General features: G+C 38.3%; 1 protein-coding gene across 1 annotated transcript; it reads right to left on the bottom strand.

The window, feature by feature from the left end:
- Positions 1-953: 953 nt before the first annotated feature.
- LOC120448490 (somatostatin receptor type 2) lies at positions 954-3,297 on the bottom strand. Its single transcript, XM_039630520.1, has 4 exons — positions 3,196-3,297; positions 1,851-2,842; positions 1,741-1,788; positions 954-1,675 (listed from the first exon to the last, which is right to left on the bottom strand). Exons 2-4 carry the CDS (start codon positions 2,742-2,744, stop codon positions 1,166-1,168), a joined length of 1,452 nt encoding a protein of 483 aa, XP_039486454.1. The 5' UTR covers positions 2,745-2,842; positions 3,196-3,297; the 3' UTR covers positions 954-1,165.
- Between the last annotated feature and the right edge of the window lie 9,200 nt (positions 3,298-12,497).

A 12,497-nucleotide genomic window follows, 5' to 3' on the forward strand; every position in this document is an offset into this window, starting at 1 on the left:
TATTTAATTTTATCAATTAGCCGCAAAAAGATGTCGACCAAGTAGTTTTGAAAACTGTTCTAATTGGTTTGGTTTTACTTTAGTTTTGCTGTAAATGTACATACGACTATAAAAGTTCCCTATCCAGTTTCAAACTCTCTAAACTGATATTTTTACATAATAAATAGGCTAAAATTCAGTTCTTCCATTAACCCGTAAGACCAAAGCATAATACACATTAATACACATACAAATATTTTATACAAACATTGCTTTATTGACTATTTTTTAAGCACATTTACCATATAAGTATTATTTAAGTACTTAGCTTAGATTACAGAATATTCAGCTTATCCCATGAGATACTGTTTGTCAAACAAACAGTTTTATATTTTTAGTATCAGATTTCATCAGTATATGTTTATTATATTTTATATTATATTTACAATTAAAACCTTGAATAATAATTTAAAGTTGTCTCTACTTTAGTTTGTTACATTCAATTAAAACTCCTGTATCCTGCGTTTTCCCACGTAGAAAAGTACGTTATTTCACATTTAACGAGCACCTTGGCTGGCTGACTTACTTCTCGTTAAGCTGCTTATTTAATACAATTCCGTCTTTTGCGATTTTAGTTGCATAAATCAGCTTAATTACTTAATTGGTTAATTAGAAAATCTACTGGAGAAGCAACCATTTTTATTGTAGGTAAGTACTAAGAACAAGAATGTATTTTAAGATGTCGATAGTATTATTTATCTTCATTTTTTTACTAAGAGACTTAATGTTATCTTATTTTAGAGGGTTTATTGGCAGTAAAATATTTATTTAAATATTGGGTGATACGTTACATACAATAATTTAATAGTTTTTATAAATTATTCATATTACTTATAAATTATTAACTGTCAAGGCATGTCGAGGATGTTTTTGCAAAAAAATATAAGGGAAATGTAATTCATTTGAGCCCCATCCACTCTTTTATATTGCTAATATATCGATGTGCGGTTGTACAGACTTGTTTTCAAATCTTGGTTGAACTTTTTACTATGTAGACACATATTAATACTGCTTAGTCTTAAGTTCTTCATTTGTCTGAATAAGAAAGAGTTACAAAATCATTTAAATGCCCTATATACTTTGTGTTGATCATCCATATAATTATTTAAACGAAATTGTTACTGGGTTACAAATCTGTTTGCTGCACTGCACCTGATCCTCTTCTCGCGGTGGTGCAAAAGGCCTCCTGCTGCTCGCTCAAACATATAATCAAATTCTCCGGCGGAGCTGTCACTTTGCCGTTGGAATTGCAGGACTTCTGTGTCCCCGTGGTTCCGGTCTTTTCCGCCGTCGTAGTCGAGGATGTGGTGGTCGATGAATTGTTGTTGCCAGCATTCAATGGCAGCAGCGGGGGCACCTGCGGATTGTTGGACAGCAGGCGCTTGGATCCGCCCCGCTTTTTACTACCCTGTTTTGTGAATACACTGGGCTCCAGCTGCAGTTGGGCGTTAATATCCTGCTTATTCATGCAGGTGAAGGCCTTGAAGAAGCTCTTGCGGAAGTTCTCACTCAGGAAGGCATACAGTATGGGATTCACCGCCGAATTCGAGTACACCAGTGCACCCAAGAGCAAAAAGATGAGTATTTCCAGTCGGGATAGGTCCCTCTGAGCGGGATTCGAGTGAATCAGGGCCACCTTGGAGATCCAGTGGTGCGAAAATGAATATCGAAAATACATTATAATCAACTACAAATGTTTACCTGCGAAATCCAGTGGGGGAGCCAACAAAGGATGTATACACTTATCACCTGTGGATTAAACAAAAAGGAGAGTGTATTAAGGATTTTTGTGATTAGGTCGCCATCATTACCGTCAGAACCAGTCGGGTGACCTTCCTGTGAGCCCGCCTCTTCTCCTTGGACTTGGTGCCTGGTTTGGGACCCACCGATCGCAGCTTCCTTATGACCAGGTAGTAAAAGCTCAGGATGAAGCACAGCGGTGTGGCGAATCCCAGGAAAAATGTGTAGAGTATGAAGGTGGTGCCCGAGTGCTTCTTGTACGCATCTGGCCACATGATGTTGCAGGAGTAGTTGATCCCATCCTCCTGCTCCACGGTGCTGGCATACAGGATCACGGGCAGCATGAGGACCGCCGAAGTTGACCAGGCAATCGCTGAGACCACCTTGGCTATGTGCAGAGTTCGATATCGGGGCGAGGAAATCGGGTGGCACACGGCTATATACCGATCTGCAGACATGATGAGCAGGAAAATGGACGAAGTAAAGGAGGTGATGGAAGTGCTCACCATGTAGGCTTTGCACATGAACTCCCCGAATCGCCAGCTGCAAATTCGCATCGTGTAGAGCAGAAAGGGTATGCCAATCAGGAAACACTCATCTGCCACCGCCAGATTAAGGATATATATATTGGTGACCGTTTGCATTTTGGAAAAGCGCAGCACGACGTAGATCACCAGCGTGTTGCCAAATAAGCCTATAATGCAAACAAATCCGTAGAGAACCACGGTGAACAAGTCAGCAAAGGAATTCCGCGTGGCTATGCAATGCTCATAGGTGGGCAAATCGGTGCCATATAGCGGCTCCTCTGGCTGAATTGTGGAACTACCGCCTATCCATCTATGGTTCAGTTCCGTGGTATATAGGCTCTCGTTCGCATTATACCAGCTTGTGGTGTTTCCTTCTGGATCGGGTGCCATGTCCCCTTTCACAAACTGCAGGACGTCCATCATCAGCCACGTAAGCATATTTTTACCCAAGCGCTGCCCAGTTGAAATTTAATTATTTTAATTAGGTTTCCCGCTTTGTTGCTCCCCTCTTGTTATGGTCTTGCATTTTGGCGGTCCTGCAAAATACATTTTGTTATTACGTGAAATATTTTCGTGTTTTTTGTAGTTGTTTGCCTGCTTGCTCAAATATTCGAAATATTAAAATTGAAACTCGCATGTTTTGCTGGCTAAAATTGATTCGCTACTAATTGAAATGTTTTTGTGCTATTCCAAAAATGTGGTATAAAATGTTGTATAAAGCATTGGCTAACTTAATCGAGTCAATTATGTTTTTTCCAACGCGCGTTTCTAATTTCCTGTAACTATTTATGCTAAGTACTTGGTAAAGTCAACAGGTTTAATTTGAAATTTAAAATTAATTAAGGGCAATAAAAGCGTAATGTAAAGTCTTTTTTTTTTATAAGCTTACGTTTAAGTGCCAGTTATAAACGAATGATTTTACTTCTGTCTTAACACTTTTGAATCGTATGTACGAAATTTTTAATGTCGCTGCACATACAGATACTTTTGCAGCTTTGTCACAACTTTTTCCGACTTTCTGAGAAATCCCCTCCAAAAATAAAAACTTTTCCGAACAGCTTGTAGAAAAACAAACCTTTGAGAAATGTGACGTATGAAGTAAGTCGTCTGTTTTCTGTTTTTGACCTCTAAAGCTGCAACTCATTTGGCTTTCGAAAATTGAGTTACCATAAATTTGGTTCGTTAGGCGAAGGAAATTAACATTTATATTTAAATTAAATTGCTCACAGTTTGACACGTCAAACAAACAAGAAACAACAACTTTTTAATATTCTGACCTCACTCGACACTTTCTGTAAATGAATTAGGCGGTAGGAAAAGCTGGGTGGCATTTATGCAAATATCAGGTGAAAATATTTGCCTTCTCGAAAGTCGAAAGACTCCGGTTATAACAGATCCCCTCGGGCAAGCATTATGAGATAGAAATTTAAGCGGATTTGTTTGTGTATGCCATGCACATCAAATATTGTTGACTGAGCCAAAACACATGTGGGGATTATTGCTTAAATTAACTTTCACCAGAATGTCCTCGTATTTGTTAAGCCAAATTAAAATCGCTGTGCGTATAAGTCAGTTTAGTTCAAAGCTATAAATCATAATTTGACTTCTGCATAGCTGACACAATTTTGAAAACTAATCCCAGGGTGAAATGCATAAAACTTGTGTTCTCTGTGGGCAATAGCACGTCAAGTCAGAAACATGTTTTTAGAAATGACATGACATGCTTTTCAACTAACATAAACTTAATGTAATTAATTACAATTAATATAATTTTAAATTTAAGAAGCGTCTACCCTGTGCGCTATAACCTCAAATAAAATCAGCTTCTTCTTGGTAATTAAATTCGTTTAATAAAATTGTAATGCATTTTTATTCAAATTTATGGCAATCAACGATTGATTTTCTGATACCTTGTATTATCGTTAATAAATTTAACGTAATTTGTATCAATTGCTTAAAGGGGTTGGTTCACCCAACTGTTATTAATTAACCATAATTTTGTCAGAATATTTGTGCGCCACAAATCGTAAAATAATTTCAGCATGGTTATTGAAATTAAGTGGTTAAGTGTTGTATACCTCAGGTGGTCAGGATCTAAATAAATCAGATAAATTTAATGAAGATAATAACTGGTACATTCTTCATAAAACACAGAACATTGGAACTATAATATGGATTATATAATACTATTATATATTATAATATATAAAAAACCAATAAATATAATTAATTAATTTTCTTATTAGTTTTTTGCTTGCGTAATATATTTACCACATCATGTAAATATGTATGTATATAATAATAAATGACTTATGATTGATTTCTAACTTTTAAGCGTACTTTGAATTTTTATTATTTGTTTTCAGTGTCGGCTGCTCTTGTTTGTTTGTTCACGGAATTAAATCACAACCGAACGACAGGTGCAAATTCCCCGACTACATCATCGTTGACTTCTAAATTGTTATTCGACATTTATTTGTGCTGTTGCTGTCTGCTGCCTGCGTTTTATTGTCGGTGTATGTAAGTGCAACTGTTATGTTATCGGTAAACCGCAATGGGGAGGCACAAATCGCAAGATTGCCTGGGCTCCAAGTGCCCCCAGAAGGGGCGAAATGGGGCAGCCACATGCGCTACAATTGTGTGCCTGCAATTCACTTGATGACAGCCGAAGGCAGCTGAGGGAATTTCGAAAGAAAGCTGCTGACTTTCTTTTGTTCTCCAAGCTTGGAAGAGTGTGAGTCCAAATAGAGGTTCAATAATTCCCCATTTACATTTTCTAAAAGTAGTTTTCAGAAATATATAAGGCTCTTAGTCTTTCGAACAAGAGTGCACTAGCTTGGCACTTTAAAACGCTTGGATCTCGATTAACTTGAATATTATTCATTTTAATGTTGCGCTTAAAATGTAATGTTATATTTTAACTGATTTATTTTGCTTATAAATAAGGGACAACAAATTTCCATTTCATTTGATAAACTTTATTTTTATTTTAAGTGTATAAAGTAGCTTATTATGAGGTCTTGTATAAGCTTGCGGCTGCAGGACATCCAAAGGAAGGTGACGAAGCCATCATCTGGTCCCTTGAACACATTTGTCTGCTTTCCCCTAATTTCTCCCTTACTTTCACTGTACCCCTGTGGCTTTGAGTGTGCGCGTTTGTGTGAGTCCTGTGTGCTCTGCGGCATTTATTAAAAATTGATGCATTTTATGGGACCCTCAAGGCAAGGGTCTCAAATGCATTTGCTTCACAGCTTTTCGTTGAGACCCTTGATGATGCGACAACAGGTTATAAAAATCTGAAATTTCAGCTTAGAGAGCTTATTTGGTGAGGATGTTCGATCGTTAAATGCAAACCAGGCGGTCAATTTAAAGTTTAAAGTGTTGGTGTTCGGGTGTAGAATGATACAATGTGTCAAATTTCTTTGTAGAAAGTCTGTGTGTATATTTGTAACCCATTTGATTTCTTAAACAGATAATAGAGTGTATTTCCTTATGACTTTACTGTGATTGTCAAAGTTTCTCATGTTACAAATGATTTTATAATCTTCAAAACTAATAGATTCTCCTGGCTCATTCAACAAAATGTACAACTACTTTGCAACTACAACGTTTTCCACTTATTGGACATTATATGGGGCACTAAATACTCAGCGCTTTTCCTAATTCACAGACACAGGGCCGTTTGCCTTCCAAAGTGCTCTTAATTAATTAAAACTTTATCAAAAGTTTACAGAAGCCGCAGCAGCAGCCACAGCCGCTGTGAATTGGCAAGTGTGGCGGGTGTTCATGTGTTTGGATTATGTTGCCACAGAGCAGACCAAACAAGGCTCGGCACAATATACATACATATATGACTACGAGGCAAGCGGTAAAGGATACACCAGCAAGAAGGACTCGCATGGCAGCCAACAGCTTGCCAAATGTTTAGCCGCTCGCTTGGGTTCAAGCAGCCCCAACAAACACAAACCAAGTAATTCATGGGCGTCGGCATGGCAGAATGAGAGGGGGCAATAGCAAGGGGAGGGGGCAAGGAAAAGGACGACCGAGAGGCATGCAAAGGGCATAATTTTTGGGATAAACACGGAGTACATGCATGTTCATACAAGCTAGGTCAAAACACATGTTTGCACTGAGAAAAACAATAGCAATAATCAATGCACAAGTAAAATTAACGAAAATCTGCGTTATATAACATTTTAGCATGATTAACGGGGCGTATGAGCAATGTGTCAATAGTATTTAAACTCTGAGGTCTGTTGACTCCAAGCCTATTTTTGCTTGCAAACTGAAAATGGTTTATGAAAGTTTCACAACATGAAAAAAAATATATACTTTAACCAATTAGGCACTTTTATGCAGTAACAATGCAACAAAACGCGCCTTATTTTCGTTGATCTGCTTTTTAATAATTTTTGCTCAGTGTACACGCTTGGGCCTGCATGTGTATGTATGCAAATATGACTAGCAAATTTGCATGTGTACTCAGTACAAACCAAACATACCCCCAGGAAGGAAGGCTTACACACACACACACTTGCACTTGGCATTGCCATGTGTCAAGTGCGTTTGGAGTGGGCAGAGGTCCTTGTTTTCGGATTGGTCCTGGCCAGGCAATGGCTTCGCTTTGGTTTGGTTGGCTGCCTTTGTTTATGGCGCAGCAATGAGCATAAAGTGCAACATAAACAAAACTCACTCACCTCAGCAGCCCCTAAAAACCACCTATCTCACATCACTGTAACTCGGATTTCGGTGGCGGCGCACTTAATCTTTGGGACACATTTTTGGCTTTTGGCCACAGGTTGCCACTCAGCTGACCTTTGGGCCCTATCAAAAACACACTGAAACAAGAGTTGCATAACAAACACGAAACTGAAAGCAACAACAAACAGCCTCCGGAAACCGACGACAACAAACCAGTGCAATTATAATCCCATGGGCTTTTGTGTTTGAAGCTTTTCCTTTTTGTTGTACCTGTTGGTTTTTGGTTTGGTTTGAGTAGCACCCACTAGAAAACAAAACAAAATGCGGGATAATCACCCTTTGTTACATTTTTGAAACCAGCAAAGCTGTGTGTGTACTTTTTACAACTTGTCCTGATCCAAATGTTTGTTATAAAATTTTGAGTTAAAACACTTTATCAATTTTAACTAAGATTCATTGTTATTGCTACTACTTCACTTGGGCCAATTGTATAAATAATTTACATATGTTGTGCAAACTCAACTGAAAATCCTCGCTTAAATAGCTTGTCTTCCATAAGTTCCTTTTCTATACACCAAATGCCGCTCTGGAGTTTATCCTTTTGCGGTTAGTTGTCCTTCGAGTGTCCTAACACTCAGGATCCGGTATAAAAACCACCTGAATGCGGCGGAATGTTGCTCACACGTTGGGCTGACTCAATTATGCTGGGTGTCTATTGTAAACCCATCTGGGAAAATAATGGCACCCAGCCTCATGGTGTGGCTATCCTTTGGGTTACTCTATTGGGTTTCTTTATATTTATGGTAACCATGGCCCTCCAGGACGCTCTATTTGCTCTATTCCCTTCATTTGTCAGGCACGGCAGATGAAAGGCAACACTGTTTGACCTTTAGTACACATATTTGCACCTGTGCATGGGGGAAAAGTCAGGTGGTATACCCTTCTAGTTTGCGTTGCCTTTGATGTGGCTCCCTGTTGTTGTTCTACGCTGCTTCTGCCCCTTGTTTTTTTTTTTTTGGTTTTTATGGCCTCAACTGCAGGCGGCTTGCCAAAAACTGAAATCTACCAGCGCTTTTCCACTTTCCACTCCGTTTCCCATTTCCCGTTGTTTTGTTCATTGTTCAGCCGCACGCTCGTTCGTTTCTACTTTTTCGTTTCGAACTTTTTTCCACGCAATTTTTTTCATTCGATTCAATGGAGCTTTAAAAAATGTTTGTCAATTGCACGCTAAATGTTCTTACTGATTTGTCACAGGATATGGGAGTGGCTGAAAAGGGACGGGGCGAAGACTTGAAAAGTCCGCGAACATGCTTAGAAAATATTTGCGGGGTTACACGACATTTGTTAACAACTTCAGGACTTGCCAATAAAATCAATCCGAGATTACTGCATATCTATTCGGGAAATTACAGTATCTTGTCCATGTGGGCGTTAGGCCACGTAGTGACGAAGTACACCAAGGGAAATTGGAAATGACTACATATCTTGCTAAAGTAATTTTCACTAAACGTACAGGGGTTTGGGACGTAATATTTAAATTTTTCAAAAATCCTAGTAATAAATTTAAGACATCAAATTATCTTTGAATTTAATATCGCTCGTATTTAATGTCCAACTCTTACTTTCTCCAGCTGCAGGATGAGAATCACACATTACCCTTAAGCTTCTTAGACAAATTGTAAAAAGAATTAATTCGTTTCGCTTCCTTTTTCATTTCCATGGACACTCTTTTCGTAAGAGGTTTAGGCTTGAGTCGCCTAAATTTTCCTCAGATGTGGGCCATGGGGTAAGTCTCATAAGAACGGACGATTTAAGGCGAAAATCGGTTTATCAAATATGGGCTTTGCCAGCTCCGAGGGTAATCCTTTCGGTAATCCAATTTGCCGGGGACCCGGCAAACAATGTTCAGACCTCATTGAATGGCTTAGAGCGCCTAACACCCACGCAGCCTCTCTATGTGCAATTTATGCAGCGTTATTTGCATAAATTAGTGCCAAAATATGGAAACCCCCCTATGATTCGATGTGTTTATTGTTCGTAGGCACATTACCAATGTGTTCGCATGGGGATGCATTGATAGTTCCGCGTGCAAATTTAACATAGTTTTGGAGAGACCATTGACAATAAGTGAGCTTTATTTAGTGGGCTTTTTGGGTGAGTGGACTTTGTGCATATGTTGTGAGCTAACGAATCTATATAACCAGATACGCAGTATTCTCACTAATTGGGCGGCAATCGAAAATCCTTTGCTGTCATAGCCGCGGGCCTTAATGGGCATTATTTTGTGTAAAATATAAACGCCTTTTTGCGGCTTGTAGCCATAGGATTGCTGTTGAAAAATAAAGATCATGTCATGTTTGGAACAAAACTGTTTCCAAAAAGATGAAATATTGATAAAAAATGTAGACTGTAATCTAACTTACTTTGAAATCATTAAATAAAAATAAATTAATGCAATTCCGAAACTATTTTTTGGTTTTGTTTGTTTTCTACCATAAAAGGTTTTCTCTTAATAATAGGTTTCCACCGCTATCCAAATCAATCAACCAACATCACCCTTCAATTGAATATTCCTTTTCGCTTTTCTACAAACTCCCTTTCTGGGCTATTTGCTTTGCACTCGATGGCCACCTTTGACTTCGAAGTTCTTCGTTCATTTAATCATACTAACAGCGATGTCATCATCAGCAAATGCCATTACCTAGGTAAATAATATCAACGAGGACCGGGACCGGGAAAAAGAAAACCAAAGCTCGAAGGGCTTTCTGCAGGCACTTGGCACTTTTGATGTGCTCGACGTGTTGATTGCCGTCAACTCGCTGACCAACGATAAAAATAAATAAATAAATGGTCGGAAAGAAATCGGAGAAACTGGAGAAATCTGTTTTGAAAAGGAAAACAAATCGAGCAAATTGCAAAGAGGCAAAATGGTCAATTGACCCATTCGTGTTGTTAGAGATTCCATCGGCTCTATTCAATGTGCAATTAGCAACTTGAATAGCCAATTAATTGTAGTTTTCTTTGCTGTTTATTTGCCCATCTGATTGTTTTTGTTTTTCCAGCTACTATGGCATCCAGTCGTCAACATTTTCAATGCACTTGGTAAATAATCCCTTGTATTTATTTAATTTTCGTAAAAATCTAAAACTAAAATCTGTGTGAATTTATATGTGACAGTTTTATACGAAAAGTTTTGGCCACTGAATAAATGGAAACACAAATTTAGACTCGCTTCAAAAATTTTGCTTTCGCTCTCAGAGCTCTTCACGTTTTTCATTTTGTTTACAAAAATGGCCAGCTCTGCATTTTCCTGCGTCTTGTTCTGGTTGATTTTCTTTTTATTTTTGCTGCCGTCTTTTCCTCAAAATTCTGCTGGCCTTTTGCTCGTTGAAGTGTTTGCAATGCTCGTTTTCCGTAGCCACGGCCAACAGAATTGCCGTTTGGCCGTTTCTGTTGTTGATTCTCAATTTTATGAGTTCAATTAACCAGAAGCCATGAAAATAATAAAAATGATGAACTTTTGCCAATTTCAATTGATTGCTCTATAACCATTTTGCTTTAGCAAGGGGAGTGCAATTTTGCGCCCAGTGTAGCCTAGCTCTGTGACCTAGAGAAGTCCTCGGATACTATGTATATAAATTCTATATCTGGCCCGCTGGGTCGCCGCCCAATTAACACTAAATCATGCTCTTTATTAATTATATTCCCGATTATGCTAGCATGGACGTCATTAACTTTTCTATCACATCAGCTTTTGCTGGAAATCCAATCAATAGGGCCTGATATTGATTGGGGTCGGCTGTTGGGTGGAATGGATGGTGTCAATTGGGCAATCATTCATTTCGTCATTGCCATTAGGACCGCTAATTGAATTGCGAAATCGAATCGGATGCGTAACGAAATCGATCGGCGCTGACTCTCATGCAAAGTGATTACACACATGAAGTGAAAACTCGAACCAATTTATTGATGGTCCTATTATTTTGTCTAATCCTGGATTTATAGGGCTTTGATTGATTTGCTGGCTTGGTGATGAAAAGAGCAGTAATAAACCTTTGTTCTGGCTTGCTTTTAGAAGTTTCACTTAAATTTAAGGAAATTAACTCTATTATGGCTTAATTTATTGAATTAGGAGTTATATTGTTAAAGAATTAATTAGGTGCAGTATTTGTTGTGTCTTAATTTCCCATCCAATTCCTATTCCCATTACATTAATAACCAAGTCGACTATAACAACATTGTTATATGACCCAGAGTTTGATAACTTTATGCCCCAGCTGCGACATTGAGTGAGCCAGACTAATCATTTTTGTATAAACTTGCCATCATTATCTACCGAAAGGCATTGTTGTTATTGTTTCGGGTGACTAACACTTTTGTTTTAGTTGTGTTTTCCTGCCGCTGGTGGCATTGTTATCGTGGCTGCTCTTTTGTCGTCATTAACGTCAGTGCGGCCTTGTTTAATTTGAACATTAATCATAGTCTGACTCTTGACGGGGCCAAAACTTGGGGGGTCCGTTGGGAAAACCCATGCAATATTGCACCCTGAAAAGTTGCACCTTTAATGAAGACGGGCAGGTTCCGCTGTTATTAGTTTTCCGCAGACTTAAGTTGCACATGCGCAGAAAATTTTCCGAGAGACAGCAGGAGAAAGGCAAAAGTGCTGGGAATTCCTGTGGTGATGGACGCAAAGTGCCAACATTCTGATGCAAAACTTTGCTCTTTCACTTTCCCATTTTTTCGCTACGCCGAAGAATTCACTTTTTTATTATTTGCTTTTTATTATTTGCTGTGCCTTAAACTTACAGGTTTATTATATGGTCTGATACACGCATATAACAAATTTGTAAAAAAGTATATTTTGTAGTATGAAGTGTTGAACAAGTCAATAGTATTTGTTTATTAGTCCTAAGTAAGAATAGCACATGAAATTTTTAATATTCAATATTTTTAGTATTTGTAGTGCACTAAACATATCATTTTATTGAATACGATCAATTTATTTATTTAAGAGTTTTCTGATGAAACAATATGGTTGGTTGGTTTCAAATTTGAAAGAAACCAGAATTCTTTTATAAGGGGGCTTATTAGGGTTATTATTTATTAGAGTATTTAATATGAATGGTATCTATTAGGTTTTAAATCTTTTACAAACCATTTATTTTCAAACCTATCTTTTTTAGCCTTTCTATTTCGAATCGATTTATTAGGATCTCGCTGGCGCCAACTCAGCACAATTGTTGGTACCACTCTACCAAGCTTCCAACTGTTCAGTCCCAATTCATTTCCAAATCGCCACATAATCCCACATATACCATCATCAGCCACTGGTAGCTCGCATTAATTGACAGTTTCGCCATCAGTTGGTCCAGATGGAACCCTAACTAAGGCCACATTAACTCGTCAATCATGATGCAGTTGTTTGGATAGAGCCGCCTCCCTCTGCGCCCATTCTCATTAGTTTTCTTTTAGTAGGCCACTGCAGTCGGG

Source organism: Drosophila santomea, chromosome 3L, assembly GCF_016746245.2.
Source record: "Drosophila santomea strain STO CAGO 1482 chromosome 3L, Prin_Dsan_1.1, whole genome shotgun sequence".
Classification (NCBI taxonomy): domain Eukaryota; kingdom Metazoa; phylum Arthropoda; class Insecta; order Diptera; family Drosophilidae; genus Drosophila; species Drosophila santomea.